Source organism: Sinocyclocheilus grahami, unplaced genomic scaffold (assembly GCF_001515645.1).
Source record: "Sinocyclocheilus grahami isolate Dianchi unplaced genomic scaffold, SAMN03320097.WGS_v1.1 scaffold416.1, whole genome shotgun sequence".
Lineage (NCBI taxonomy): Eukaryota > Metazoa > Chordata > Actinopteri > Cypriniformes > Cyprinidae > Sinocyclocheilus > Sinocyclocheilus grahami.
Genome location: NW_015505595.1, coordinates 316,317 through 343,834, shown reverse-complemented (window position 1 = coordinate 343,834; position 27,518 = coordinate 316,317). Strand labels below are relative to the sequence as shown.

At 36.8% G+C, this 27,518-nt stretch overlaps 2 protein-coding genes across 3 annotated transcripts; both read right to left on the bottom strand.

Annotated features, from left to right (window-relative positions):
* Nucleotides 1-445: 445 nt before the first annotated feature.
* LOC107551159 (tripartite motif-containing protein 16-like protein) lies at nucleotides 446-16,195 on the bottom strand. Its single transcript, XM_016232671.1, has 5 exons — nucleotides 16,079-16,195; nucleotides 6,663-6,698; nucleotides 4,546-4,608; nucleotides 3,897-4,036; nucleotides 446-1,343 (listed from the first exon to the last, which is right to left on the bottom strand). Exons 1-5 carry the CDS (start codon nucleotides 16,131-16,133, stop codon nucleotides 912-914), a joined length of 726 nt encoding a protein of 241 aa, XP_016088157.1. The 5' UTR covers nucleotides 16,134-16,195; the 3' UTR covers nucleotides 446-911.
* A 4,223-nt stretch (nucleotides 16,196-20,418) lies between these two features.
* Nucleotides 20,419-25,649, bottom strand: LOC107551156 (ER membrane protein complex subunit 10). Of its 2 annotated transcripts, XM_016232666.1 has the most exons (8): nucleotides 25,502-25,649; nucleotides 25,277-25,343; nucleotides 25,086-25,198; nucleotides 23,829-23,942; nucleotides 22,586-22,770; nucleotides 22,047-22,140; nucleotides 21,319-21,421; nucleotides 20,659-20,737 (listed from the first exon to the last, which is right to left on the bottom strand). In XM_016232666.1, exons 1-7 carry the CDS (start codon nucleotides 25,595-25,597, stop codon nucleotides 21,335-21,337), a joined length of 756 nt encoding a protein of 251 aa, XP_016088152.1. In that variant the 5' UTR covers nucleotides 25,598-25,649; the 3' UTR covers nucleotides 20,659-20,737; nucleotides 21,319-21,334. The 2 variants fall into 2 exon arrangements, with proteins under 2 accessions (XP_016088151.1, XP_016088152.1); XM_016232665.1 differs by lacking the exon at nucleotides 21,319-21,421 and having other exon boundaries at nucleotides 20,419-20,737; nucleotides 25,502-25,645.
* Nucleotides 25,650-27,518: the final 1,869 nt, after the last annotated feature.

Below are 27,518 nucleotides of genomic sequence, written 5' to 3'. Positions count from 1 at the left end.
AGCGGTTTTATCTTGGTGTGATTGAGCCGGCTGAAGGAAATATGAGCAACTCTCTGAGGAAAGTCGATGCTTCCTGTGCTCAGCAGAGGGCAGTGTCGTTTTTCTGTAGCTTTTTACTCCAAGCAATCCTTTAGCGTTCCTTTATGCATTTAGCAGGCTTTTATTCAAAGCAGTTAGGCCTATACAACAAAACGATTCAGCTTAAGTGTATTCCCATTCCCACTTTTGATTTCATTTCCATTCATCTCATTCAGGTTTGTATTAGCCAAGCCATGAATGCAAAAAATTATGTTTTTATACAGTCTCAGAGTGTCAAATCTTTCACTAGCAATAAAAAAGGACTTCATTTAGAATTTTTGATTAAATTAGTATATTTTGTATACTTTTATATACAGTGTTTTAAGAATAATAATTACATTTATTAATAAAAACTTTATTTGCGCCTGAGAAAGTAAAATCTGTACAGATGCTTTCAAAGGCCCTCAGAGAATTGTTCAATGGTGTAACATTTTGCAAAAAAAGTACTTTTGAATGTCTGTCAGTAGAGAAAAGCTTTGTGAACTGGGTCACACTAACCAGATAAACACTGACCCCTTGATTATCCCCCAAGACCTTTACTTGCTTTTAAAGACATGTCAGCAATAAAAACACAACACACCACTCATATATTGCACATCATTATTATTTTGAACTAGTTTATTAGATTACAGAGATAAATATTTCCTACAGTATCTGTATTTGCCATCACATGGAATATAAAATGAATACCGTGACTATTCAAAATAATTAGTATAAAGATTAATGCTACACCAATTCAGTTGCTGGTTAAAATACTAAAACACTACATTTTGCAGCAACCTAGTGCTTACTTACAGGCAGATTCAGGTTTAGAATGCAAGTTTTAGTATCATTTATGTTGATTTGGATCTCATTGACTGATCCTGCTTTCGGATCCAGCAGTAGGAGTTCCTGCCCACCCAGAAACCAGGGAAGAGCTTCTCCTTGAAACTGGTTGCAAACCGATGAATCAGTCTGACCTCCTTTGAGCCGTTCTCTCCATCTTCGACCATGAAAAACGTAATGATGCCAGCTGGCTGGTCAGCGTAGATGCCGATGGTGGGACAGAGGGGAGCCTGGAATTCGATGTTCTCTCCGTTCTGCCAGACGTGGTAGCAGGATCCAGCCCAGCCCACACCCCATGACAGGTCATTCTCTCCCAGCCCACATGGGCCATCCTTAGCTTTCCGCCCTGCGCTTTCACATGCCACCCCAACCACCACCCAGCCCTCGCAGTCCACCTCCCAGTACCCACGACTGCCCAGAAGACCCTCCTTACACAGCACCTTCAGGAGGATATTGTCAAAGTTATCCTTGCAGCAGTTGCATGGTTACCATACGTTGACCATAACAGTCTTAAGCATTACATTCTGTCATTTACTCACCCTCGTGTCATTTCAAACCTGCACAGCTATAATTATGACAAAAATGTGAGATGTGTGTTATGACACAAAAGGTTGAAATTATGAGATAGAAAGTCATAATTATGCACCTTCAGGAGGATATTGTCAAAGTTATCCTTGCAGCAGTTGCATGGTTACCATATGTTGACCATAACAGTCTTAAGCATTACATTCTGTCATTTACTCACCCTCGTGTCATTTCAAACCTGCACAGCTGTCCTCATGCTGAGTTGAACTTGTGGGTGAATTAATCATTCAGACTGGTTTTGTGAACTATATCAGCGGATTCATTGAAATATTAGACTAATGATTTTTTCATGAAGCAATACAATCACATACATAGAACTATGAAAGCCCATTTCCGCCACATACAAATCTCATGCTGAAAAACATGAGATAAGCATAATTATGACAAAAATGTGAGATGTGTGTAATGACACAAAAGGTTGAAATTATGAGATAGAAAGTCATAATTATTAAATAAAAAGTAAAAATTATCATTTAAAAAACATCACAAAAAGCTGAAATTGTGAGGCTAAATTATAATTATGAGATAGAAAGCAAAAATTATGAGATAAAGGTCATTGTGACAACAATGAAACACTAAATAATAATCATGAGATCCAAATTGACATGAGATTTTTTGTCATAATTATGACTTTTAGTCTTATTATTCTAATTTAGACTGTCATAACTCTGATTCTTTTTTGTCTCAATCATGACCTAGTATTTCATAATTTCAATTCATGTCATAATTATGGCATTCATGCTTTTTTTAATCTGTGCTTATGTGTGAATAAATGCCTAAATCAAATCTTTCCATCATATAAAATGATTTGGACTTGGATTCACTCATATAGATTTATTTAGACTGTTTTTATGATGTCTTTATGCAGTTTGTGAAGCTTGAAAATGTTACTATAAAACTGATGTAAAAACTTTCAATCAAAATATGAGAATAAATTAAAAAAAAAATTTGTTATAAAGAATAAAAATCTTTGGAAAGACATGAGGATGAGTAAATGATGACATTTTTGCAAAATTTTTGCATGACTAAGCCTTAAAAACATAAATAAGAAGATAATACTAAATGGAAGAATTACATGACCTGTTCAAAAATTGATTTTTATAAATCACACAAGAAGTAGAGACAGATTCAGAGACTCACTTACATACCTGTGGTGAATGTTCATATCTCTCTGGCCTGTCTAGAACAGGACACACTTCCTCTGACATACGTGACACTTTGGCTCCACCTTCTGAGAGCCACAACATTTTCTGAGCAGTTCTGTCATCCAGAGAGAGATTTATCCAGTCTGAGAGAGAAATAACATTTCAGAGGTCAAGGGCATATTAAACTATAATATAGAACTATATGTGACCCTGGAGCACAAAACCAGTCTCAAGTCGCTGGGGTATATTTGTAGCAATAGCCAACAATACATTGTATGGGTCAAAATTATTGAGTAAAGTAAAAATCATGTTCCATGAAGATATTTTGTAAATTTCCTACCGCAAATATATCAAAACTTAGTTTTTGATTAGTGATATGCATTGCTAAGAACTTCATTTGGACAACTTTAAAGGCGATTTTCTCAATATTTAGATTTTTTTGCACCCTCAGATTCAAGATTTTCACATAGTTGTATCTCGGCCAAATATTGTCCTATCCTAACAAACCATACATCAATGGAAAGCTGTTTTATTCAGCTGATGATGCATACATCTCAATTTCGAAAAATTGACCCTTATGACTGGTTTTGTGGTCCAGGGTCACATATAAAAAGCATAAAACCAAGACAATTCCTGTAATGTTCCTGCGCACATTTCATCAGCTCAGCTCTAGTATTGGGTTCAGTGATGTTGGGGTCATATGGTGGCGCCTTTTCTGTGATGGAAGGAAGAAGAAAGAGCAAGAGGTCATTATATTCTATACCATGACTGCATAATCCTATTTAAATGTCAGCTGTCTAATGGAGGCCCAAGCTTCATGTGACTTCCAATGTATTATGATCCTCTCCCATTAACACTATTAAGACAGTGAGGCGTAAAGACAGCAGCACTCACTCATAAGTGTCTGTTCTATTATAAGACCAGTATGCTCTCCAAACCTTAAATGACTTGTTGATAATGATCCGAGGCGGTTTTAGTGGGCATTAAAACATGGTGAAATTAAAGGTAGCTACACCTCTGTGTCCGTGATCATCAGGACACCTGCAGTGTTTACCGAGCTTTAATGAATGATCATGTGACAAGTTGTAAAAGAAGTAGTTAAATTCACAGATAAAATATGCACAAAATCTGAAAACGGTTACCTCATTCTTAATAAATTTATATTTTGGAATAAATGTAAAATGCTAAACATTACATTTATACTTGGTTTGAATAAATATAACTTAAAAACACGGTTAATGCAAGCATGAAAATACTACATACCTGTGGTGAATGTTCATATCTCTCTGGCCTGTCTAGAACAGGACACACTTCCTCTGACATACGTGACACTTTGGCTCCACCTTCTGAGAGCCACAACATTTTCTGAGCAGTTCTGTCATCCAGAGAGAGATTTATCCAGTCTGAGAGAGAAATAACATTTCAGAGGTCAAGGGCATATTAAACTATAATATAGAACTATATGTGACCCTGGAGCACAAAACCAGTCTCAAGTCGCTGGGGTATATTTGTAGCAATAGCCAACAATACATTGTATGGGTCAAAATTATTGAGTAAAGTAAAAATCATGTTCCATGAAGATATTTTGTAAATTTCCTACCGCAAATATATCAAAACTTAGTTTTTGATTAGTGATATGCATTGCTAAGAACTTCATTTGGACAACTTTAAAGGCGATTTTCTCAATATTTAGATTTTTTTGCACCCTCAGATTCAAGATTTTCACATAGTTGTATCTCGGCCAAATATTGTCCTATCCTAACAAACCATACATCAATGGAAAGCTGTTTTATTCAGCTGATGATGCATACATCTCAATTTCGAAAAATTGACCCTTATGACTGGTTTTGTGGTCCAGGGTCACATATAAAAAGCATAAAACCAAGACAATTCCTGTAATGTTCCTGCGCACATTTCATCAGCTCAGCTCTAGTATTGGGTTCAGTGATGTTGGGGTCATATGGTGGCGCCTTTTCTGTGATGGAAGGAAGAAGAAAGAGCAAGAGGTCATTATATTCTATACCATGACTGCATAATCCTATTTAAATGTCAGCTGTCTAATGGAGGCCCAAGCTTCATGTGACTTCCAATGTATTATGATCCTCTCCCATTAACACTATTAAGACAGTGAGGCGTAAAGACAGCAGCACTCACCTTGAAAAAGGCATGGTAATGATCACACATGCATACCATATTGTCAGATTTACATGCTATTTTGATCTGAATATAAGTGTCTGTTCTATTATAAGACCAGTATGCTCTCCAAACCTTAAATGACTTGTTGATAATGATCCGAGGCGGTTTTAGTGGGCATTAAAACATGGTGAAATTAAAGGTAGCTACACCTCTGTGTCCGTGATCATCAGGACACCTGCAGTGTTTACCGAGCTTTAATGAATGATCATGTGACAAGTTGTAAAAGAAGTAGTTAAATTCACAGATAAAATATGCACAAAATCTGAAAACGGTTACCTCATTCTTAATAAATTTATATTTTGGAATAAATGTAAAATGCTAAACATTACATTTATACTTGGTTTGAATAAATATAACTTAAAAACACGGTTAATGCAAGCATGAAAATACTATTGTAATGGTTGTTTTTAATAGTGTAATAAATGTTTTTATTATTATCTATTTATGTAAATCCCTGTTCCAGCTGACACATTTTCAGGTTAAAAAATTACATTTGAGAAAACAATAACTACTGGACCCTTTGTTTAACGGTCATCAGCATCGTAAATCCTCCAAAGTTTTTCATATTTGTATTTAAAAAAAAATGTATGTACATTTATAATACTATTCTTTGTATTGTATCACCTTTGCATCAAATTACAAAAATGTGAGGGTGTTTCTAACGCAGTGTCTATGGGAGGGATGGTAAATTTGGCATCATTCTCTCTTCTGACTGCCGTTATCAATTTTTTTCCTTTTATTGAACGTCATGAAAACACTATCGTGGAGTTTTTCTTTTGCTATCTGAGCAAATGGGAATGCAAAAAATATATTTGTAGTACTCCCCCATTCACTGCTCTTCAAGTTAACCCAACTATGGCGACTTCCGCTGCTGAGAAACCCGCAAATGTGAAAAAGGTCCATACAATTATACTTTTCAGTTTTACATAATGTAATTATTGTTCTGTTTATTAAACAGTTTTTTTTATTAAGTTAGTGCTTTTTAAGCATTTTTACTTTGAGAAATATATACAAATGCAGCAATAAATTTCATATTTCACATGCATTTATCCTTTTTTTATATATATATATATATATATATCATCTTATTTTTGAATCTTCAGTCATCAGTATTTGGTAAACACTGCAGATGCAACTTGAACTCACCAAACTGACTGATAACAAAAAATCCTCACAGATTATGTTTTCAAGTCATTTCAAATTTGAATGTTACGTGACCTAAAGCAGTGATATCAAAGTGGGAGAGTTATGTAATCAGCGTTCCCATTAACACCATTATTTATTCAGACCAATTTGTGGATGCGGGTTGCACACAAAAATATCGCGTGAGCAATGCAATAGGCCGATCATAGCGCAATGGAGGCACTGCCTCCCCTTAGCGAATTTTCCCCATTCATTCTCTGTCAGCCACGGTATGCTCAGTGGGCTCAGGGGAGGCAAAAAAGACGCTTACTTCTGATGTAACTGTCCCTGTTGGACAGTGTCACTTTAAAAAAAAATCATAATAATAAGCAGGTTTGCATGTTTCTGGAGGGTGGGGTTTTGGAGAGCAGCTGTAGCAAAAGGGGATGCTCTAGTTAAGACAGTGAAAACATGATGAATTTTCCCCATTCATTCTCTGTCAGCCACGGTATGCTCAGTGGGCTCAGGGGAGGCAAAAAAGACGCTTACTTCTGATGTAACTGTCCCTGTTGGACAGTGTCACTTTAAAAAAAATCATAATAATAAGCAGGTTTGCATGTTTCTGGAGGGTGGGGTTTTGGAGAGCAGCTGTAGCAAAAGGGGATGCTCTAGTTAAGACAGTGAAAACATGACTGCATAGTTTACAGTTACCTGCAGGATTTGCTTCTGCTCTTGATCCTTTTCTTCCTGTAGGCGTGAAAATGTACATCAATTAAAATCAGAGGTTGCCATCAAACCATTTTAAGTGAAAGCACAGGCAGTTTGGAAATGATACTGATGCAGCACAAGCATTCTAGAGTCTTCCCTTTCCTTACATTGCTTTTCTGATCCTCCTTCCTTACCTCTCGTGCGCAATATATCACCCCGTGGTATGCCATTCATCTACCCCCACCGTTGTTAGCACTGAATCATATAGTTTACCCATGCCTGTCAGGGTTTAGGTTACATCTAAGAAGCATGCTAGGCCTAAACTTACATTCACCATGGACACACATCATAGGCTCTGACAGCAGTTTCCAAGAATACATTTTTGTTTCTGCCGCACTTCATTTCCACGGTGCTAGTGGTGTTGGCATGTTCATGTCCAGCACTGGGATGCAGGTTTAACACTTTTCTCGTTACTGTTGATTATCTCAAGCACCTTCTGAGAAAGTCATCTGCAATCCTCCGGCTCATGTATTACAGCTCACACATTTTTTTTTGCCTTCTTTTGTTAATGTTGACAGTAATATTAGCTGCTCCCTTGGGTTATCATAATTATCAGTGGCATTAAGTGCATTGGTGCAATTTTTGTCAGTTTAAGTGTGAATTGTATGTGAATTGCAGCAGCAGATTAGTGGCTAAGAGGGAAAAGGTCACTGTAACAATGAAACACAACTATCCACATGATATCCTGCAAACAGAGTGTGGTAGTGGCTAAATATCAGGGCTGAAAAGGAAAGGTTGCTGGTTTGAGTCCTGCAAGAAGCATTCCTCAATAAAGACGATGTTTTGTATTGTTTTTCAGTTAAATATCTAGAAATAAAAAAAATATAATTTACTAGACAAGTAACACTGCATAATATGTTTTCAGAGAATGTATATATATATCTTTAAATGTATCTTTACTACAAAAATAGATTTTATGTTGAAATCTTTGGATAAAATACAAGTCTATTTGGTTTAATTGCAGTGACATACTTTTTAAATTTGAGAAAGTCTATACACTTGTATTTTTGCCTTAAATCTTGATATCTTATCCAGTGTTGCTTCTCAAATAAATCTTATTTTAAAGTATATTTTTAAGGCATGTTTTAGCTATTTTATTTTCAATATTTTATTTCAGTATTTTTAAATATTTTTTTGTTTAATTTTTTAGATATTTTAAGTTTAATTAAAAGTCTTTTTTTTTCAGTGTAATGTTCTTTTTTCAGCTGATTGGAAAAAAAGTCTGAAATTTACTCCATGAAGAATTTTGTCTCACATTTCAGTGATATCAGATACCATCAGCAAAAAAAAAAGTCATGCTGTCAGTAACTCCTCAGTCACGTTTAAGCAAGCCTGCGATGATGGTAAAAGCGGTTTGGACTTAAGACTCTTTCGATTGACTGCGCGGTTTGGGCGGTGGGAGGGGACAGGGGTGACTGACATCACTATAATGGGTCACTTCTAAGTGATCGGCTCAGCTGTGTTTCTGCATATATAGGACGGGGACTTCTGTACACCTGTTCAAGACCCCCAGCGCTGTTTGTGATCTTGCTGACAATCACTGAGAACATCATCATCCCTATAATACTTTATTTAATGTGTTATGCACTGTCACAAACTGTGGCACAAACTGTCACTGCAGCGATACCCTTTCAAAAGGTACTAATATGTACACTTTGGGTACTATGTATTTTTGAACCACTAATATGTACCATTTAGGGTAAACTAAGGTATAACAATGTAACTTCTAGCCTTTGTACCTCAGGATACCAACTCAGTGACAATTTTGTACCTTTTTTTCTGAGAGAAACACATGCTCTCCGCACATTACGACAGGGAAACCCTTATACCCTTATAGGCCATCGAGAAATTATGAGATACAAGCTCATCCAAATGGAAAATAATGAAAAGAAAAAAAAAAAGGAAATGTCGCAGTCATTAATCTTTCCGCAGTGAAATCTTAGATATAATCCTGGTGCACATATAAACTCCATCAGATGCTTGGGACTTAAAGAGGGAGTTATAGAGGAATGGATGGTACAGAGCGAAGGGAACTGAGGTGGTAAAGAAATCAGGGCTAGTGACTAGCAACTGCTGCTGACAGGTCACTCCATCAGTCATAGCCTGTTTCACCCTCTCTTCGGGACCTTTCCCTTATAGGGGCTGGTATGAAGAGAGTCAGGAAGAACAGGAGGGAGGGGTCGAGCATAACAGCCATGGTCATGAAGCAGAGCTCCAAAATAAAACAAATCAGAAAGATCTAAAAATGTCGGATGTGGAGTCTGTGTTCACGCAACCTGAAGCCATGCTGACAGCCCTTCAAGTCAAGGTTTTCTCCCTGGTGTGAGATTCAACCCTGGTGGTGACTTGTTGGAGAATGAGCATGACTGGAAGAATGCTGTAAACAAGAGGTACATGGAGGGGGTCTGGGTGAAAGCCTTGTTTCAAAATCCCCAATGTCCAATAAGGGATCATTCACAAAGCCTCGTTCACGCACATCTTTCACCAGACCAACACATAATGGTGAAAGACTGATGGCGGATTCAGAAGACATGAGAAGGTTGATGAGTACTGCAAATAATAAAAACGAACACACTTTAAAAATCAGTAGAAAAACAAAAGAGCTACTGGTAATTATTTCGTCAGGACATTATCTGTCAAATTTATAGACATTTTCTTTAATCCTAAAACACAACACAATGCAAGACGTAATAAAAAAATAAAAAAAAAATAGGGAAAAAGCTATGACAAATAAATATGTAAAATTATTTTACATTAACAGACCTTTCTTGAGCCTACACTTTTAAAACAAGATAAATTAATTTTTAAATATATTACATTTATTAAACAACTGTGTAAAATATTAGGGTATTTTTCTTTTTTGAGCATAAATTTAACAACATTTTGTGAGGTTTATGCTTACAAATAATTTAATTAGTATGAAAACAATAAGTAGCTTTCACATTCTTATGTATATGCAAAAAAATATGCTTCTTAAGTAAATACATTTTAACAATATATTTTTAATGGAAAATAAGACAAAAAATACTTATTAAAAACATTTTTGCAGTGAGTTGACAGAATTTGTTTTTGTGATTATGGGCTGAAGTGAATCAAGTGATTGAAAAGGTCAGATCATTCACCCAAGTGGAAACCGTGAGCATGGCATTGTGGGAAATCCATGTTATATTTTGTTTCTAAATTATAATTTATAACCTAAACATCATTTTTTCTGAGAGAAACACATGCTCTCCGCACATTACGACAGGGAAACCCTTATACCCTTATAGGCCATCGAGAAATTATGAGATACAAGCTCATCCAAATGGAAAATAATGAAAAAAAAAAAAAAAAAAGTAAATGTCGCAGTCATTAATCTTTCCGCAGTGAAATCTTAGATATAATCCTGGTGCACATATAAACTCCATCAGATGCTTGGGACTTAAAGAGGGAGTTATAGAGGAATGGATGGTACAGAGCGAAGGGAACTGAGGTGGTAAAGAAATCAGGGCTAGTGACTAGCAACTGCTGCTGACAGGTCACTCCATCAGTCATAGCCTGTTTCACCCTCTCTTCGGGACCTTTCCCTTATAGGGGCTGGTATGAAGGGAGTCAGGAAGAACAGGAGGGAGGGGTCGAGCATAACAGCCATGGTCATGAAGCAGAGCTCCAAAATAAAACAAATCAGAAAGATCTAAAAATGTCGGATGTGGAGTCTGTGTTCATGCAACCTGAAGCCATGCTGACAGCCCTTCAAGTCAAGGTTTTCTCCCTGGTGTGAGATTCAACCCTGGTGGTGACTTGTTGGAGAATGAGCATGACTGGAAGAATGCTGTAAACAAGAGGTACATGGAGGGGGTCTGGGTGAAAGCCTTGTTTCAAAATCCCCAATGTCCAATAAGGGATCATTCACAAAGCCTCGTTCACGCACATCTTTCACCAGACCAACACATAATGGTGAAAGACTGATGGCGGATTCAGAAGACATGAGAAGGTTGATGAGTACTGCAAATAATAAAAACGAACACACTTTAAAAATCAGTAGAAAAACAAAAGAGCTACTGGTAATTATTTCGTCAGGACATTATCTGTCAAATTTATAGACATTTTCTTTAATCCTAAAACACAACACAATGCAAGACGTAATAAAAAAATAAAAAAAAAATAGGGAAAAAGCTATGACAAATAAATATGTAAAATTATTTTACATTAACAGACCTTTCTTGAGCCTACACTTTTAAAACAAGATAAATTAATTTTTAAATATATTACATTTATTAAACAACTGTGTAAAATATTAGGGTATTTTTCTTTTTTGAGCATAAATTTAACAACATTTTGTGAGGTTTATGCTTACAAATAATTTAATTAGTATGAAAACAATAAGTAGCTTTCACATTCTTATGTATATGCAAAAAAATATGCTTCTTAAGTAAATACATTTTAACAATATATTTTTAATGGAAAATAAGACAAAAAATACTTATTAAAAACATTTTTGCAGTGAGTTGACAGAATTTGTTTTTGTGATTATGGGCTGAAGTGAATCAAGTGATTGAAAAGGTCAGATCATTCACCCAAGTGGAAACCGTGAGCATGGCATTGTGGGAAATCCATGTTATATTTTGTTTCTAAATTATAATTTATAACCTAAACATCAACCCCCAGTTTCACAGACAAGGCTTAAACCTAGTCCCAGACTAAAATGTAAGTCTGAGCTGTTTCAACTAAAAGAAACTCGCACTGACTGATCTTAAAATATACTAGTGCCTTTGTTTTGTCTCAAGATGCACACCAGTAATGTGTTTTCTAAGGCACGTTTATAAAAAATTACCACCTCTCAAAACCTAATTGAACTATGGCCTAATCCTGGCTTAGTCTGAGCCCTGTCTGTGAAACCAGGCATAAATATTGTCATCTTTTCAATAAAAGTGGCAGCACATCAACTGGAACAACCATCTGCTGTTGAGTGACTTTGAACTTCACCTCTTTTTAGCATGAGCAGTTATGTAGATGATGTCAGGGTCATTGCTGGGCTTTGGTGTCTTTCGCTCGTGATGATAGTGCAGAAAGCAAGCTGTTTGTGTTGGACACGTCCGTAGCGTGCCTTGCCAACCCCTGCCATGCTACGGGCGAGCTGGTGTGGTTCATATTTGGTGGCTGGAACAAGGACACGCTAGGCATGATGATTTGAAAGGGAAGGCGATGGATATGATCTTGTGGCCCCCCAAGTGTTGAAAACCACATGCTGAGTGTCGGCCCTCTATTGCTTGCTTACTTGAAACAGGTCCGATGGAAAATGACATGAACAGACAGATGCACAAATAGAGGGATTCATGTCTGTAAAGGGAGATTTCAGAGGTGTGACCCGTCACAGTCTTGGGAAAGACATTCAACCCGCTCGGATAAGAGACGTTCTCAGATATTGGTTAGATTGGATCTCTCTTAACAGTGATTGAGTTGGTTTCCGTGCTGACTTAGATTGCTGAGAATTACGCACTCACAGTGCACCATGCTAATCTTGCCAGACACTGCCATGCCCAGTAAGTCAGACCCAACTTGGCTAAATCTCAGAAGGCATAAATAAAACAAGGATTGTTGAGCTGTGGAGATGAGTTACAGTGTGTGTGTGTGAGTTACAGTGTACAGTGTCATTACCCCTGTGATCAAGGCAGCAGCATGTCATCATTGATAAGTTAATAAGAAACCAGTAGGGGATTCTTTTCATCTTTTAATGAGGTGCAATAGGGTCCTAACAAGGAGAAAAAACATATATTAGGGCTGGGTTTTGACACAAATTTCATGATTCCATTCGATTCGATTCTCATTCACAAGCTTGCGATTCGATTCGATCTGGCACACATGCTAAATTTTCCCAAGGAAAAAAAATCTCTTAACTAATGCTGTAAAATATACATGAGAGTCAGTTGGCACTACATCACTAAAATATTGAATGTTAAAACTGACTGATTTTTTAGGCTATACAACTGCTTACATTTTTATAATAAAAGTTACAATTACATAATAATATTTCTACTTCAATTCGTTTCTTAAATATAAACATTTAAATGGTGGCTGCCATAAAAAAAAAATTAAACATTGAAGAAAAGTAAGTTATAATGAATATATTAAATGGTGCATATATTTAGCAAAATGCTCCTCTCTACAGTTTATTTTTCTATCTGACTATGAGTTTATTGTCACCGAATATGTTTTTCTGAGGTAAATGTGACGTTACGTGGCATTGTTTACAAGCCGTTATATTGACGTCCTTGCGCGGCTGAAACACTGATAGAGTTATTACAGCGTTCACTCCACATTAACAGCGCCACAATGGCATTTATTGTTTGAATACTACAAGACAATGATCATAGTTTGAAATCTGAGACTTTGTTTCATATTAAAAGAATCAAAGCACAATGCTTGCAAATAATTGCGAATTATTGGATGGGAGGTGCCCTTCAATATGCCATCCATTAACTGAAAACACTCTAGACCAGTGGTTCCCAAACCTGTCCTGGAGGCCCCCTGCCCTGCACCTTTTGTATGCTAATGGGCGACATCATGAGAAGAGGGCACCTTGAACATTATTGTCATACTATTACTCTCCAGGCTCTTGTGCACAGCTTAACATCACACAGGAAAATAATAATAGTCTTTACAGTGACAAAGAGTTTAGCAGCTGCTCTACTCAATCTATTGACAACAAATTATTATAAGAGGAGGGATGGCCATACAAGACCTTGTACACTCCCTCGAGCCTGCATATATTTTAAGGTAAGCATGTTGTCAAAAATCCTCTAGACTTACATACTATTTTAAGTACTTTAAAGAGGTCAAATGCAAACATATGTACACATATGGAAGGCGTTATAGCTGTGCTTTACTCAGCATTTATATTTACTAGAAATGTATATTGCGTATGCCCATCACTACAAGTAAATCGTTGCATATTTTAAAATGTTTCCAAATTCAATATCACACAGTAAGATTGATATACAATTGAAATGACCAGCATTCATCAGATGAATCTTCTTTCAGGTGTTAATATAGTTGCATGGTACCTCTTTCACCCCTCTACTTTCACATGTCGCCCTCATCTGTCATCTCAACAACTCTCTCTGCTTCTCTCTCACTCTTGCTCTCAATTTCATTTCAATTTTAGTTGTTTTTCAATTTGAACATTTGTAATATTCATGTAAATTAAAACAATAGCCTATAGCAATAATATAATATAATATAATATGTTAGGGCTGGGTTAAAAAAGATCGATATCTCGATTATGATCGATTCTCATTTTTACGAAACGATATCGATTCTTAAATCCCAAGAATCGATTAGTCTAGAGCAGTGGTTCCCAAACCTGTCCTGGAGGACCCCCTGCCCTGCACATTTTGTATGTCTCCCTCATCAGACACACCCAATTTAGTTCTTGCGGTCTCTACTAACGAGCTGATGAGTGGAATCAGGTGTGTTAGATAAGGGAGACATACAAAAGGTGCAGGGCAGGGGGCCTCCAGGACAGGTTTGGGAACCACTGCTCTAGACTAATCGATTCTTGGGATTTAAGAATCGATATCGTTTCGTAAAAATGAGAATCGATCATAATCGAGATATCGATCTTTTTTAACCCAGCCCTAACATATTATATTATATTATATTATTGCTATAGGCTATTGTTTTAATTTACATGAATATTACAAATGTTCAAATTGAAAAACAACTAAAATTGAAATGAAATTGAGAGCAAGAGTGAGAGAGAAGCAGAGAGAGTTGTTGAGATGACAGATGAGGGCGACATGTGAAAGTAGAGGGGTGAAAGAGGTACCATGCAACTATATTAACACCTGAAAGAAGATTCATCTGATGAATGCTGGTCATTTCACTTGTATATCAATCTTACTGTGTGATATTGAATTTGGAAACATTTTAAAATATGCAATGATTTACTTGTAGTGATGGGCATACACAATATACATTTCTAGTAAATATAAATGCTGAGTAAAGCACAGCTATAACGCCTTCCCTATGTGTACATATGTTTGCATTTGACCTCTTTAAAGTACTTAAAATAGTATGTAAGTCTAGAGGATTTTTGACAACATGCTTACCTTAAAATATATGCAGGCTCGAGGGAGTGTACAAGGTCTTGTATGGCCATCCCTCCTCTTATAATAATTTGTTGTCAATAGATTGAGTAGAGCAGCTGCTAAACTCTTTGTCACTGTAAAGACTATTATTATTTTCCTGTGTGATGTTAAGCTGTGCACAAGAGCCTGGAGAGTAATAGTATGACAATAATGTTCAAGGTGCCCTCTTCTCATGATGTCGCCCATTAGTCTTTCCTGTGTACCTTTGATCTGGGCTGTGTCAGAGAATATGCAACTTACACAAACTGTCAGAATAACCCTCCATCAAGTCAGCATTGTGGTGAGACTTTTAGTTTGTGTACTGTCACCAGCACTGTAAATACTGCAGGTCTTAAGCACGTAGACTGAGTCTAAAGTGTCTAGAAAGATGTCTGGTTGCATCACCAGGTGCATACCATGAGATTAATTATTTCTTATATTGTAGACACACACACACACACACACACAATATTTTCCTTTGTTTTCAAATTGTACACGTCAGTCTGTTTCAGTACCACAAGCAGCATGCATTCATATCTACTATTGCTGCTATTTTTTTTAAATTTTGCGATATACCAAGATGACAATGAGAAAAACTATTATATAAACTATTTATAAAAAATATAAATATAAATATTTATACATACAACAAAATATTTATAAAAATAAAATTCAATAAAATGTTTAGAAAATATAATAATAATATTTTTTAATAAAATAAATAAATAAAAGATATTTCTTAAAAAATTTAAATTGTAAAATGAAGTTGTTTTAATGTCCATTTTACCTTGTCATTTATATGACTTATTTTAAATAAATATAATAATACCATAACCACAGACTTTGCTCTCTAGGGCTTTTCATCAGACAACTAAATGTTTCCCCTTTACATAGATTTGCTATTTTTCTATGTATTATGTTTTATTTTGCATTTCCTTTTTTTTATTATTTCCATGTACTATTTTATTTTTATTTTATTATTCTTACGATGTCAGTTTTCTCTGCCAATTGTATCGCCTTCCTTGTATATCTTTGCAAAAGTTACAAATGCATAATAACTGTTTTAAAAGATGCTGAAGTTTTACTTATTTATTTGTCAGTGCCAGATTATTAAAAATATAAAGCAACATCCAATGATGCATTGGTAGCAAGTTACAGATCTTAGCAACAATGAATGCGTCCTGGCACACAGGTGAGCCTGTTCTGCTGATAATGAACTGATAAAGGTGAGGCAATGAGAGCAGCCCTTACCTGCTTTCTTTACTTCAGGCATGATTCCGTTGGTGCTTGGGGTACTACTGGGCATTGCAGGGCTGGATGAGTGTCTTTCGACTCTGAGTCTCTCTGTCTCTGGGTTCCCTTCTTATTAACTCTGTGAAAAAGGGGGAGGAAAAGACATTGCCGAAGGGGAGGGGAGGGGGTCTGTAGGTGGTCGAGGTGCTGATCATGAGGTCCATCCTGTTACCTAAAGCACTCACATGTTACCATCAAATGAGTCAATAAAAGGATATACAGTAGGACCACACACATACACAGTTATGATTATAAATCTAGATATGCAATGCCATGATGAACTGATACTAGGTGCAGAGTGCAAAATAGAAGGGCATTTTAGCTTATTCAACTGAAAAGTGTTTAGTACAAAACATTGAGAAAGAGTTTGTTTATACCAGAAGAAGACAGAATGGGTTCTTTGACCTCAGAGTTCAGCAGGGGGTCTGACATTGCACTCACATTACTGTCACGTCTGAAGGACATCTTCACATGCAGCCCAGGGATAAACACATTTTTTTGTTTACGTTGTGGGAAATGTTATCCACGGCAACTTTGCTAATAGTGAGGTATCGGAACATTTTGACTTTACAAATATATCAGAAGGGAGCCTATTATTTTAGACTAATCTTACCTCATAAAAAACACCTTGATTGAATGATATACAGAATCTGCGAGTATAGTTGCAGCAAACCTCATGTCAAAGCTCATGATGCCTACCAAAATTACAATAGCATCAATTTCTTAATCAAACGGACGGATCGGAAAACCGGCAAAGCTGTACTAATCTGAAGTGGATCCGCTGAACTGTATTACAAGACATTATCACTCAGTAATGAGAGACATTTCTTCATCTCAAAGCTCTGAGTCTTAAATCACACTGTGATTCTTTAATGCTTGAAAGCAGACTGTCGATTATGTCAGTATCTGGCCTGTCTTCATTCCTGATAAACGAGACAGATGACAGGTGTCCCTCAGACACTCATTATTTTCACACTCTTCCTCTTAGCACCTCTGTTCTCTCTTTATCGTTGTAATGAGAAACAGCTTCCCTTCCACGGAGCGCTCTGTTTCATTAGCTCCTCACGCTTTGAAGACTTGTAAGTTAGGCGGTGGAATTTTAATAGGTGGCAACTGTACGCTATGTTTAGCTAAAATACAGAGCATTGTGTGGGTATGTGAATGTATAGGACGTTTTAAGAGAGACATCCTAACCATGCCTCCCTCCGATATAGCATCGGCGGAATGACAATGATTTGTAGGCTAACCTGCACATAGTTTGTGTGCTAGTCTGTTCTGCATAAATCAAACCAAACTATATACAGTATATCTGCATTGCTTATTTCAGTTGTTTGATGCTAGTAACCTGTGATTTATGCATAACAGACAAAACATTATGTAAATTATGTGCAGTGATAATAGTAACCATAACAATAATAATAATACCACAAATGTTATAAATGTAAGGACATAGCATAACTTATGAATAAAATATAATTTTTCAAAAATATATATATATATTTTTTTATGCTCTAAACAATGTAATGACATGAAAAAATACTAAATTCACAAAGCTTTTTATTTCTGGTTCTCAGGAGGATAGATAGATGGATAGACAGACAGATATTTTGTTTTATATTATATTAAATATAATTTAAATAATAATACATACATACATATAGATAGATAGATATTTTGTATTGTATTATATTATATGTAATATTGAATATAATTTAGATAATAATACATACATATAGATAGATATTTTGTATTATTATATATAATATTAAATATAATTTAAATAATAATATATACATACATACAGATAGATAGATAGATAGATAGATAGATAGATAGATAGATAGATAGATAGATAGATAGATAGATAGATAGATAGAATACTTTAAAATCACACTGGCATCCGAACTGAAATAGGCAGGTTTACTCTGAGTAACAGGTAGTAATTGTGACACAACTGGTCACATAGTGAGAGGATGTGAGATTTATGACTGTCCACTGACAGAGGTCTCTCCAAAACAGAGGTTTCTGTTTCCTTTTCCTGCAATATGTATTGCGGTAGTCTCATATGTCATGCAATTCTTCTTGTGGACACAAATGAAGTGGATTGGGTTTGAGAATCAGATGTTAGGACAGGCTCAGCAAGTGACACACCATGTACCTCTTGAAAAACATAAAAATTTCAGTCTTATTTTGGAGATGTTTGGTGTCCTAAACACAATACTAATTAAGTAAAACTAGCATGCCATTTTGTGTCTGTTTCTCTTATTTGTGCTTTTTCAGTCTTTCTGTGTGGGTTTGGAAAAATACAGCAGCAGGCGAAGATTGACAGAGTGAGCGAGAAAGAAATGAACTTACCGTGGCACACACACCTCTGTTCTGTCTCAGTTTCAACCATGTGCTTCTTGGTATCCACACATTCATCAGAGCTGCGATGATACTTCTACACTGAATTGGATCTCTATGTAAAGAAAATCACGAGTTAGCTAACACCAAAAATGTACAGAGGGATAAACGTTTGAGATTTGTAAAGTCAGATGTACACTTCTTTACTTCTAATTAGCTTAACACAGCTAAAGCGGTAGAAATGAATCAACATCTCCTGCTGCGTTGTCCTTTGACCTGCTACATTTTAGCCCACCAGAGCTGTTTACAGAGGCCTGTAAGCACAAAGGTGCCAGATCTTTACATACCAGCAGATCCCTTTACTTCCAAATGACTTTGAAATTCATTCAAGCTCTCTCCTCCTTGCTTTAGAGCTTATCCGTGACATTGACTTTGGCCTGAAACAGTGATTGATTGAGGTCATTGACTTGTAGATGTCCTGCTCCATGGGACTACAAAATCTTTCAGAGAACACGGGTGGGCGGTGTGGTTAAGGGTTTAGGGGAACACAACAGAGTGTTGTCGGCACTGAGCCTCGTAAGATCCAGATTTACCACACACTGCCAAAGCAGCACATGAACGGGCCCAAGACAAACAGACCCACGAGCTGAGAATGACTGACAGTTGACAAAGATAGCCACAGGTCTGCGGGAGCCGGTCTAGAACATGCTCTCCCCAAGTTCACTTCTGTTTACAGAACACACACTAATAGCTGTATGATTAGCAACATCTTATGAAGCAGGATGGGTAAAATCTCGAAAAGCCATGTCTGTCAAAGGTCAAGCTTTCACGATTAATCTCAATCAACTGTGGCCATAAGCTGCATTTTTTCTGAATCTCAATAAAAAAAACAGTGAATATTTTGTATAAAGCCTCTGATTATAATTATACTAATATTAAATAAATAATGGTTCTAAGTCAAACTAATTTTAACTGAAATAAGTTTTTTTTTAATATAGATTTGCTGGTAACCTACCTTCCATTTAAGCTCTTATCCTACTCTGTTTTCTATTTAAATATATTGTAAAATGTAATTTATTCTTGTGATACTGATACTGCACTCTTCAGTGCCACATGATCCTTCAGAAATCATACTAATATGCTGATGATTTGCTGCTCAAAAAACAGTTGAAAAAAGTTGTGCCGCTCATTTTTTTTTGTGTGGAAAGAGTAATGCATTGTTTCTAAGATTCTTTGATAAAAACAAAGTTCAAATAACCAGCATTTATGAAATAGAAATCTTTTGCAACAAAATAAGCTGTCACTTTTGATCAATGCAATGCATCCTTGCTGAATAGTATTAAGTATTGAAGTATTCATTTCTTTAAAAAAAATCTTACTGACCCCAAACTTTGTAATTATAGGCCTAATATAAATTGTAACTTCACTTTCAAAGTTTATTTATTTAAAATAAAATGTCAAGCTCCATACATCAGTCTCAGGCAATCAGAAGTATTTAAAAAGCAGTATCCACCTTATTTTCACTGTAAGAGCAGATGCAGTAATATGTACTTTTTATGGGTCTGGCTTCCTGTGTCATTGGCTTCCACTGGCTTTTTAGCTGTACAAAACAGCTTGTTTTGCTGCTTGATTTTGCAAAGCTAATGACTGAATTTTCAGTAGTTTATATTAGTTTAGTATTGAGCTTATACCATAACCATGATGAAGAGATATTTGTCATAACTAGTAGATGACTAGTTATTTATGGCATCAAGGTGCAGAGAGGAGTGGTATTACCAGCATCAACATGATTCAAAACAAACTAGCTCAAATGGCACTGGGCCAAGAAACAAGTCTAAGAGCTACATATACAGTAAGAGAATGAAGAGATGAACTTTTAAAGCTCTCCATCATCCACTGATCACCGGTTTCAAAATGCCTGTATTATTTATGAATGGCATGACTTGTAGTAAATAACTATGCTGACAACTTCAACGGTCAGCAAATTATTTTATTAAATCAGTAGTAAAAACGCAATCCAACAATGCAGTTATAAGTTAAGTTTTTCAATCATTATCTCTCTAGAACGATCCTTCGTTTGTAAATGTATGTGTCATTATGCATGTCATTGAACTCAAAATCTGCTTTAAATTATTATGTACAACATAGGAGTCTTTGTTGCCATGGGAATCATCGTCCTCCGCCATTGGCCGCCCCACCTCCAGCTCCGCCTCCAGACTGATCCTGAGCTCCAGACATCATCAGGAAAAGAACGAGAGGGACAATATACATCCACTGTTGATGAAAGAGAAAAGAAAAACACAACAGAAAGTTTTAACACATTTGTACACCGTTTAAAATGCAACATGACGGTTCCTCTCCAGAGTCAATGATTAGGTGCAGGACAATTACAAGCCATTGAATTAATTGGTTTCCCCAAGCAAATAATTTTCAGTTTCATCCTTCCTTGCTCTCTCACTTTCCAACCTCCACCACTTACTGACTTTCCACTGGCAGGGAGAAATCAGAAGAAATGAGACTGAAAAAACAGGAAAGAGTGAAGCAAGCAGCGTGGGTCATGAACATCTCTGAGCTTGAGACGACAATCCCTTGCTAAAATTACCGGCCAACCTGATTGTGAGGCACCTATTTAATCAAAACACCACTGATCTGGTCATGACCCAGCAGGAAACGTACACAAAAAAGCATAAAGAAACACACAAACAACTGAACACCAAGCTGAAACAGAGGAAGGATCAGAGGATTTGAGTTTGAATGTATGTGGGTGCGTGTGCTGGCCCATATACACACACAACATTGAGAAATGCAGCTGGAGTGACAGACTAACCAAGTAGGCTAAAATGAGATTTCAGTACTTGAAATGAATGGAAATCAGCTCTGCTCTCTGGCGCCCCCTGGTGGGGTCTGTGCTGAACTGGTGGCCATGAGGAACACTGCACCTCCCAGAATCAAATACCACTGGAACACAGCACAGACCAGCACAAAGTCAACACAGACAAAGCACAGTGAATGCAGAACAGCCGAGCACGACACATGCTGCTGGGGAATTAAGAGATCAGTCACAAAAAGGGACATTAGTACTGGTAGGCGTATTCAGGACTGGGCGGAACGGACCAGCAGCTTCAACATGAAGCAGAGCAGCAAATGCAATAACATTTATCGGCCGATACCGATATGGTGGCCGATATATCGTGCATCCCTAACGGTTAGCTCAAAATACAACACCCAAAAACATATAGGCCTAGTAACGGTCAGCTTAGGCACTGCAGTCCACTTGTTCCACAACACAAACTGTTAATCAAACACAAAAATATGCTAATTCTAAAGAGACACAGTAGAGCAAAAAAAACGTTAGCTGGAATGAAGGCCATTTGGACAGGAGGTGAAATAAAGAGGAGATTAATGTAATAACACAAAATGTTTCGCACTTTTACTACCTAGATACCGTAGGTGCGAAAAATTATCACATTAATAATTAGTCAAATGCAAACATAGTTATTTGTGTGAACTTAACAGAAACCCAAAGTAAAGACTGGCAAAACAGTAATGTGACGCGTCATACTGAAAAAATAAAAATGCTTACATATTTGGCAAAGAAGGATTTCTGCTCTTGTGGGTTTTTGCCTTTCTTTTCCATTTCCTGTTCCATCCTCTCAATGTAGGGTGCTGTTTCAGGTCTAAATCAGAGCCAAAGAGACAAACAGCTGATAATAACATATGCAGACAACGCAATTTGTGAGTGTAGTGTTTACCTACTCTATTAAGGACAAAGGGGGCCTTGGAATAAAAAAAAAGTATCAGAAGTAGCAGTCTGAGAGAGAGTGTGTGTGTGTGTGTACTAGTATGTATGGTTTATGAGGACACAAATATGTATAATGACACGGGTACTACAACGTAAACATGGTTTATGAGGACACTTCCTGTGTCCCCGTAAAACAAAAGGCTTAGAAAACATACAAAACGGTGTTTTAGGAAATGCAAAAATTGCCAGTAGTTTTCTGTGAGGGGTAGGTTTAGGTGTAGGGTGATAGAAAATACAGTTTGTACAGTATAAAAACCATTACGCCTATGGAGAGTCCCTGTAAACCACATATGCAAGTGTGTGTGTGTGTTTGTACTCACGCAGGTGCAGTGACTGGCGCCACGACACTTATTGTTGAGTTAAAGACTTCCAGGTCAACCTCATCCTCCACCTCTATCCCACGACATGAGCCAGGGATTGTTACTATGGAAATGCCAATGATATATCCGCTGACATCAGTGTGAAGGGTGATGACATCACTGAGGTGGGACTCCACCAGAGAGCACTTGGGAGAAAAGCAAGACAAGATTTATAGCTAAAAATGTCCAACTTTAGGATTTTGCATACATACTATATAAAAATATCTGCATTTACATTTATACACACACTCCAGCTCATCTCTTATGCTCAAAAAGGCTGCGAAATACAGTAAAACCATTAATATTGTAAAATACTCGAATTTAAAATAATTTTCTATTTCAACATTTTTAAATGTAATTTATTCTTGTGATGGAATTTATTCATCATTCTTCAGTGTCACATGATCCTTCAGAAATCATACTAATATGTGGATTTGGTGCTCAGGACACATTAAAAAAAAATCATTATCAATGTTATCAATGCTAATATGCAATGTTAATATGTTAATATTTCTGTGGAAACGTACAAATTGTTCATGTTGCTTTGATGAATAGACAGTTCAGAAGAACCGCATTTATTTGAAATAGACTTTTTTTGTAACATTATAAATGTCTTTACTGTCACTTTTGATCAACTAAATGTATTTTTACTGGATAAAAGTATTGATTTCTTTTAAATAAAATCTTACTGACCCAGAACTTTTGAACATTAGTGCGTGTGTATATTTACTAGTGCTGTCAAACGAGTAATCGCATCCAAAATAAAAGGTTTTGTTTACATAATATAGGAGTGTGTACAGTGTATATTTATTATGCATATATAGAGATACACACACATACAGTATATATTTAAGAAAAATATGTTACGTTTATATATTACATTTATTTATATATGATGTATATTATTTATATTAATATAAATATATACATGTAAACATGTAAATATTTTCCAAATATATGCTGTATATGTGTGCATCTATATATTCATAATAAATATACACAGCACACACATTACGTAAACAAAAACTTATTTAGGATGCGATTAATCGTGATTTAATGTTTGACAGCACTAATATTACATTTACATTTAGTCATTTAGCAGATGCTTTTATCCAAAGCGACTTACAAATGAGGATATATACACACACTCAAATATTTCTAATTAAATATATCTAATGTTGGTATTTGCAGGAGGTCGACTTACGGCTCTAACGAATGTAGTAAGGTAACCTTCAGACTGTCTCTCTGTTTGTCGATCCACCTGTAGAGAGACTCTAGGCACTCGAATCCTGTACAGACCGTCAACTGCTGCCACATCCTGAAGGACACAGACAGAGAAAACTATATAATACCAGAGAGACAGCAGATACGCTTAAAGGTGCCATAGAATGAATTGATACAATATTTTTAATTGTTCTCTGATATCTACATAGAAAGTATGTGGCTTAGGTAAGGGCAAAAAAATCTCCAGAAAGGTTTTACATGTTCATTTACAACCCTAAGATTCATCCCTAGAATGAAATGGTCTGTTTTTACCTTATTTGTAAGGGTCATCATGAATAATAATGTTGAGCTTTGCTCTGATTGGCTGTTTCACAGTGTGGCTCAACGATGAGCCCTGCTCTGATTGGCTGTTTCACAGTGTGGCTCAACGATGAGCCCTGCTCTGATTGGCTGTTTCACAGTGTGGCTCAATGATGAGCCCTGCTCTGATTGGCTGTTTCACAGCTCATTTCAGTAGCTCACACAGCAGGAAGGAAACACAGGGAAAATATATATTTCAATACTGTCTCTCGCAGTTATATCGTTGGGTAATTATACTGTATATAAAATGCGGGGCACTGAAACTGCATTCGAATGCATGACCGCTTTTTACTTTCACTTTCGAGATTTGCGATGAAGTCTTATGTACTGTAATGTAACAGGCTACCGCTAGCAAGCAGCTAACCATGTCCCTTTAGTGGCTCGTGTTATTTTATTAGAGCGCGTGTTATTTGTTTTCTGTGCCTTTCTGAATACAGACACCAACCCATTCCTGCACAGCCTGGAACATAACATTTATTTCCATGATCTGCCATTTTCACTATTATCCTCGCTTGTTTCTTCACAATACCTGCAGAACTTCTGATGATTCGGCTGTGCAGGTTCGGCTGGCGGCTGGCACAGAACATGGGCGGGTATATGCAAATGTTGGGGGTGTAACTATTAGTGATCCTGACTGTAACGTCACAGTCGGCGTTATGTTCTGATTCGCCTATTTTTCAGTGGTCTTTTGCATGCACAAGATTTGAATAAGGAGGAGGAAACAATGGTGTTTGAGGCTCACGGTATGTCATTTCCATGTACAGAACTGTTATTATTCAACTATGCCAAGGTAAATACAGTTTTCCATTCTATCGCACCTTTAAGACATTTCAACATGACATTCTTCACTCCTTAGCCACAAACAGCCTCTTCTCACCTTTAGTGTACTCCTGTCTTTCTCAGAGAGCTGGTTTTGGGAGAGATACACACTGTTTTCTCTTCCACCCCTTAATTGCAGGGCACCGCGAAGGTGAAATCTGGGGACATCATCTGAAACAAAGACAAACAGTGACTAAACTGCAAAGAGACACGCTAATTATTAATCAGTCAAGTTACCTTAATACTCACCCACTTCAAATGAGTGCTCTAGTGGCACAGAGAATCCGCTAAAATCGGTGTCCACCGCATCTCCTGACTGGCAGACAAAGACATTCACAATCAGTCACTGTCATCCGTTCATTCAGACCAGACAGCAGCATGCTAGCATGCTAACAAGCTCCCAACGCAAGACAGCAAATACACGTACAATACACATCACGTGACCGTGAGGTTTCACAGATATATTGTACTTACTCTTCGGCCATTATTGCATTCGCCAGATTGTGTCCATAACAGCGTTACAGTTGACAGGACGGACAGAATACGCGACAAGATTCTTATCGTGGCCATTTTGCCGCAAGCCTTGAAGACTTCCCCCTCTGTGTGCCGGAAGTACAGCGTTTCAAAACAAAAGTCGTAGAAAACATTAAAAACGTTTTTAATCAGTAATATGTCTTCCTGATAATTGTGCTTTGTTTCCTTTAACCATTAGAATGAACTAACATTAGAGAAATGTCGCCAATTTCCAGGTCTCGCAACAAAAACAAATCCTGCTGCTCTGACACAAGCCCCAACAACCAGCCTTCCCCGAAAGAATACTTCTACTTTTAGCACTCGATCGCTGTTAAACTTGAACTACTGTCATCATTCTTCAAGCAAAACGGCTTGCACCAAATATAGCACGTTGGCTGAAAGAAATGGCAACAAATATGTCAATGGAAAAGATAACGTATATTAAGAGATAAATACCATTTTGAGAGTTTGAGGATCTTTCAAATTGTTTTTAAAAAGTGGCGGAGTTGGAAATATGTTGATAACATTTTTTATTCCATGATCGTTTTAAATAGTAATTTATTCCTATGTCAATTAAAATGTTGAATGATGAATGAGTGTCTTTTAAGGGTAGGTGATATTTTATAATAAATTAAACGATTATATATCTTGTTAACATATCTTGTTAATGTGAACAACTTGAGTCCAGCACAAATTTCCCCTTTGGGGACAATAAAATGTATTTCAATTTCAGTTCAGTTTCAATTAAGGTAAAATACTGACAAGCTTTTTTGTTTGCTCTTGTTCTCTCTGTTACATGGAATTTTATATGTACCTTTGTATAATTAAAATACAATAAAAAGATTTTAAAAAACTGATTTCATTAACTGTATTTTAAGGTGTCCTTGTTGCACGTTACATGTACTTACTATTATAATAACAATAAATTATGCATAATTACATGCAAGCAACCCTAAACCAAACCCTTATCCTAACCCTAACCATATAGTAAGTATACATGTAGTTAGTGAATATTACTCAGTACTTAAATGTATAACAATACTGTAACAAGGACACTAAAATAAAGTGCAACCCTCTGAAGTATAGTAAAATAAAGTACAACATAACTACAACATACAAATGCAAGCACTGTTCTGTAGAAGCTCGAATACGCTGAGACGAAGAGCGCAGAGCTGCGGTAGTTTGTGTTGTGGAGCGCTAGAGGGCGCTGTGCGCAGCAGAGCGCATGCAGGCAGATTGAACAGCGGCTCGGAGCCTCGCTTTTCTCGCCGGGCGCAGTGGCGTGCGCCTGTAATCCAAGCTGCTGGGAGGCTGAGGCTGGCGGACCGCTTGAGCTCAGGGGTTCTGGGCTGCAGTGGACTATGCCGATCGGGTGTCCGCACTAAGTTCGGTATCGATATGGTGCTCCTGGGGGAGCTCGGGACCACCAGGTCGTCTAAGGAGGGGTGCACCGGCCCAGGTCGGAGACGGAGCAGGTCAAAGCCCCCGTGCCGATCAGTAGTGGGATCGCGCCTGTGAATAGACACTGCACTGCAGCCTGGGCAATATAGCGGGACTCAGTCTTTTGTGTTTTTCATCACTTTCTCATTTTGAATTGGATTAAATTAATGTATTAGCTTGCAAATGTACTTTTTTGATTGAACTTTTAATGTAATTTGCTACATTAGTCAACGTTGTCTATCTCCAAAATTAAAAATATGCTGATTTATGCGTTTTTATTTGAAATATTGCACAAAATTTGGTTCATTTTAATGCCATTTTAGTGGCCAGAAAATAAGTGATGTACTGCCCCCTATGTGTACGAAATTGAAATTACACCTGAATTTTGTGCAGCATGAACCACTGAACCAGTAGCAGTCGCTGCTCGCATCATTTGTTTTATTCAGTTCCTGAGAGGGATTTTTCTCCACGGGTATAATCTACATTTAGTGGTCTTTTTTTTTTTAGATATCACTTTATGATTAGGCTACTTTATCAC

Excerpts from the sequence above, each read along its gene's own strand:
- LOC107551159 (XM_016232671.1), bottom strand. The coding sequence starts at position 16,133 with ATGCCCAGTAGTACCCCAAGCACCAACGGAATCATGCCTGAAGTAAAG. Across the intron at positions 6,699-16,078 it reads GCCTGAAGTAAAGAAAGCAG|GAAGAAAAGGATCAAGAGCA; the intron begins GTAAGGGCTGCT and ends TCACGCCTACAG. Across the intron at positions 4,037-4,545 it reads TAGAGCTGAGCTGATGAAAT|ACTGGATAAATCTCTCTCTG; the intron begins GTGCGCAGGAAC and ends TTTCTCTCTCAG.
- LOC107551156 (XM_016232665.1), bottom strand. The coding sequence starts at position 25,597 with ATGGCCACGATAAGAATCTTGTCGCGTATTCTGTCCGTCCTGTCAACT. Across the intron at positions 23,943-25,085 it reads AAGACAGGAGTACACTAAAG|GATGTGGCAGCAGTTGACGG; the intron begins GTGAGAAGAGGC and ends TGTGTCCTTCAG. Across the intron at positions 22,141-22,585 it reads GCGCCAGTCACTGCACCTGC|ACCTGAAACAGCACCCTACA; the intron begins GTGAGTACAAAC and ends GCTCTGATTTAG.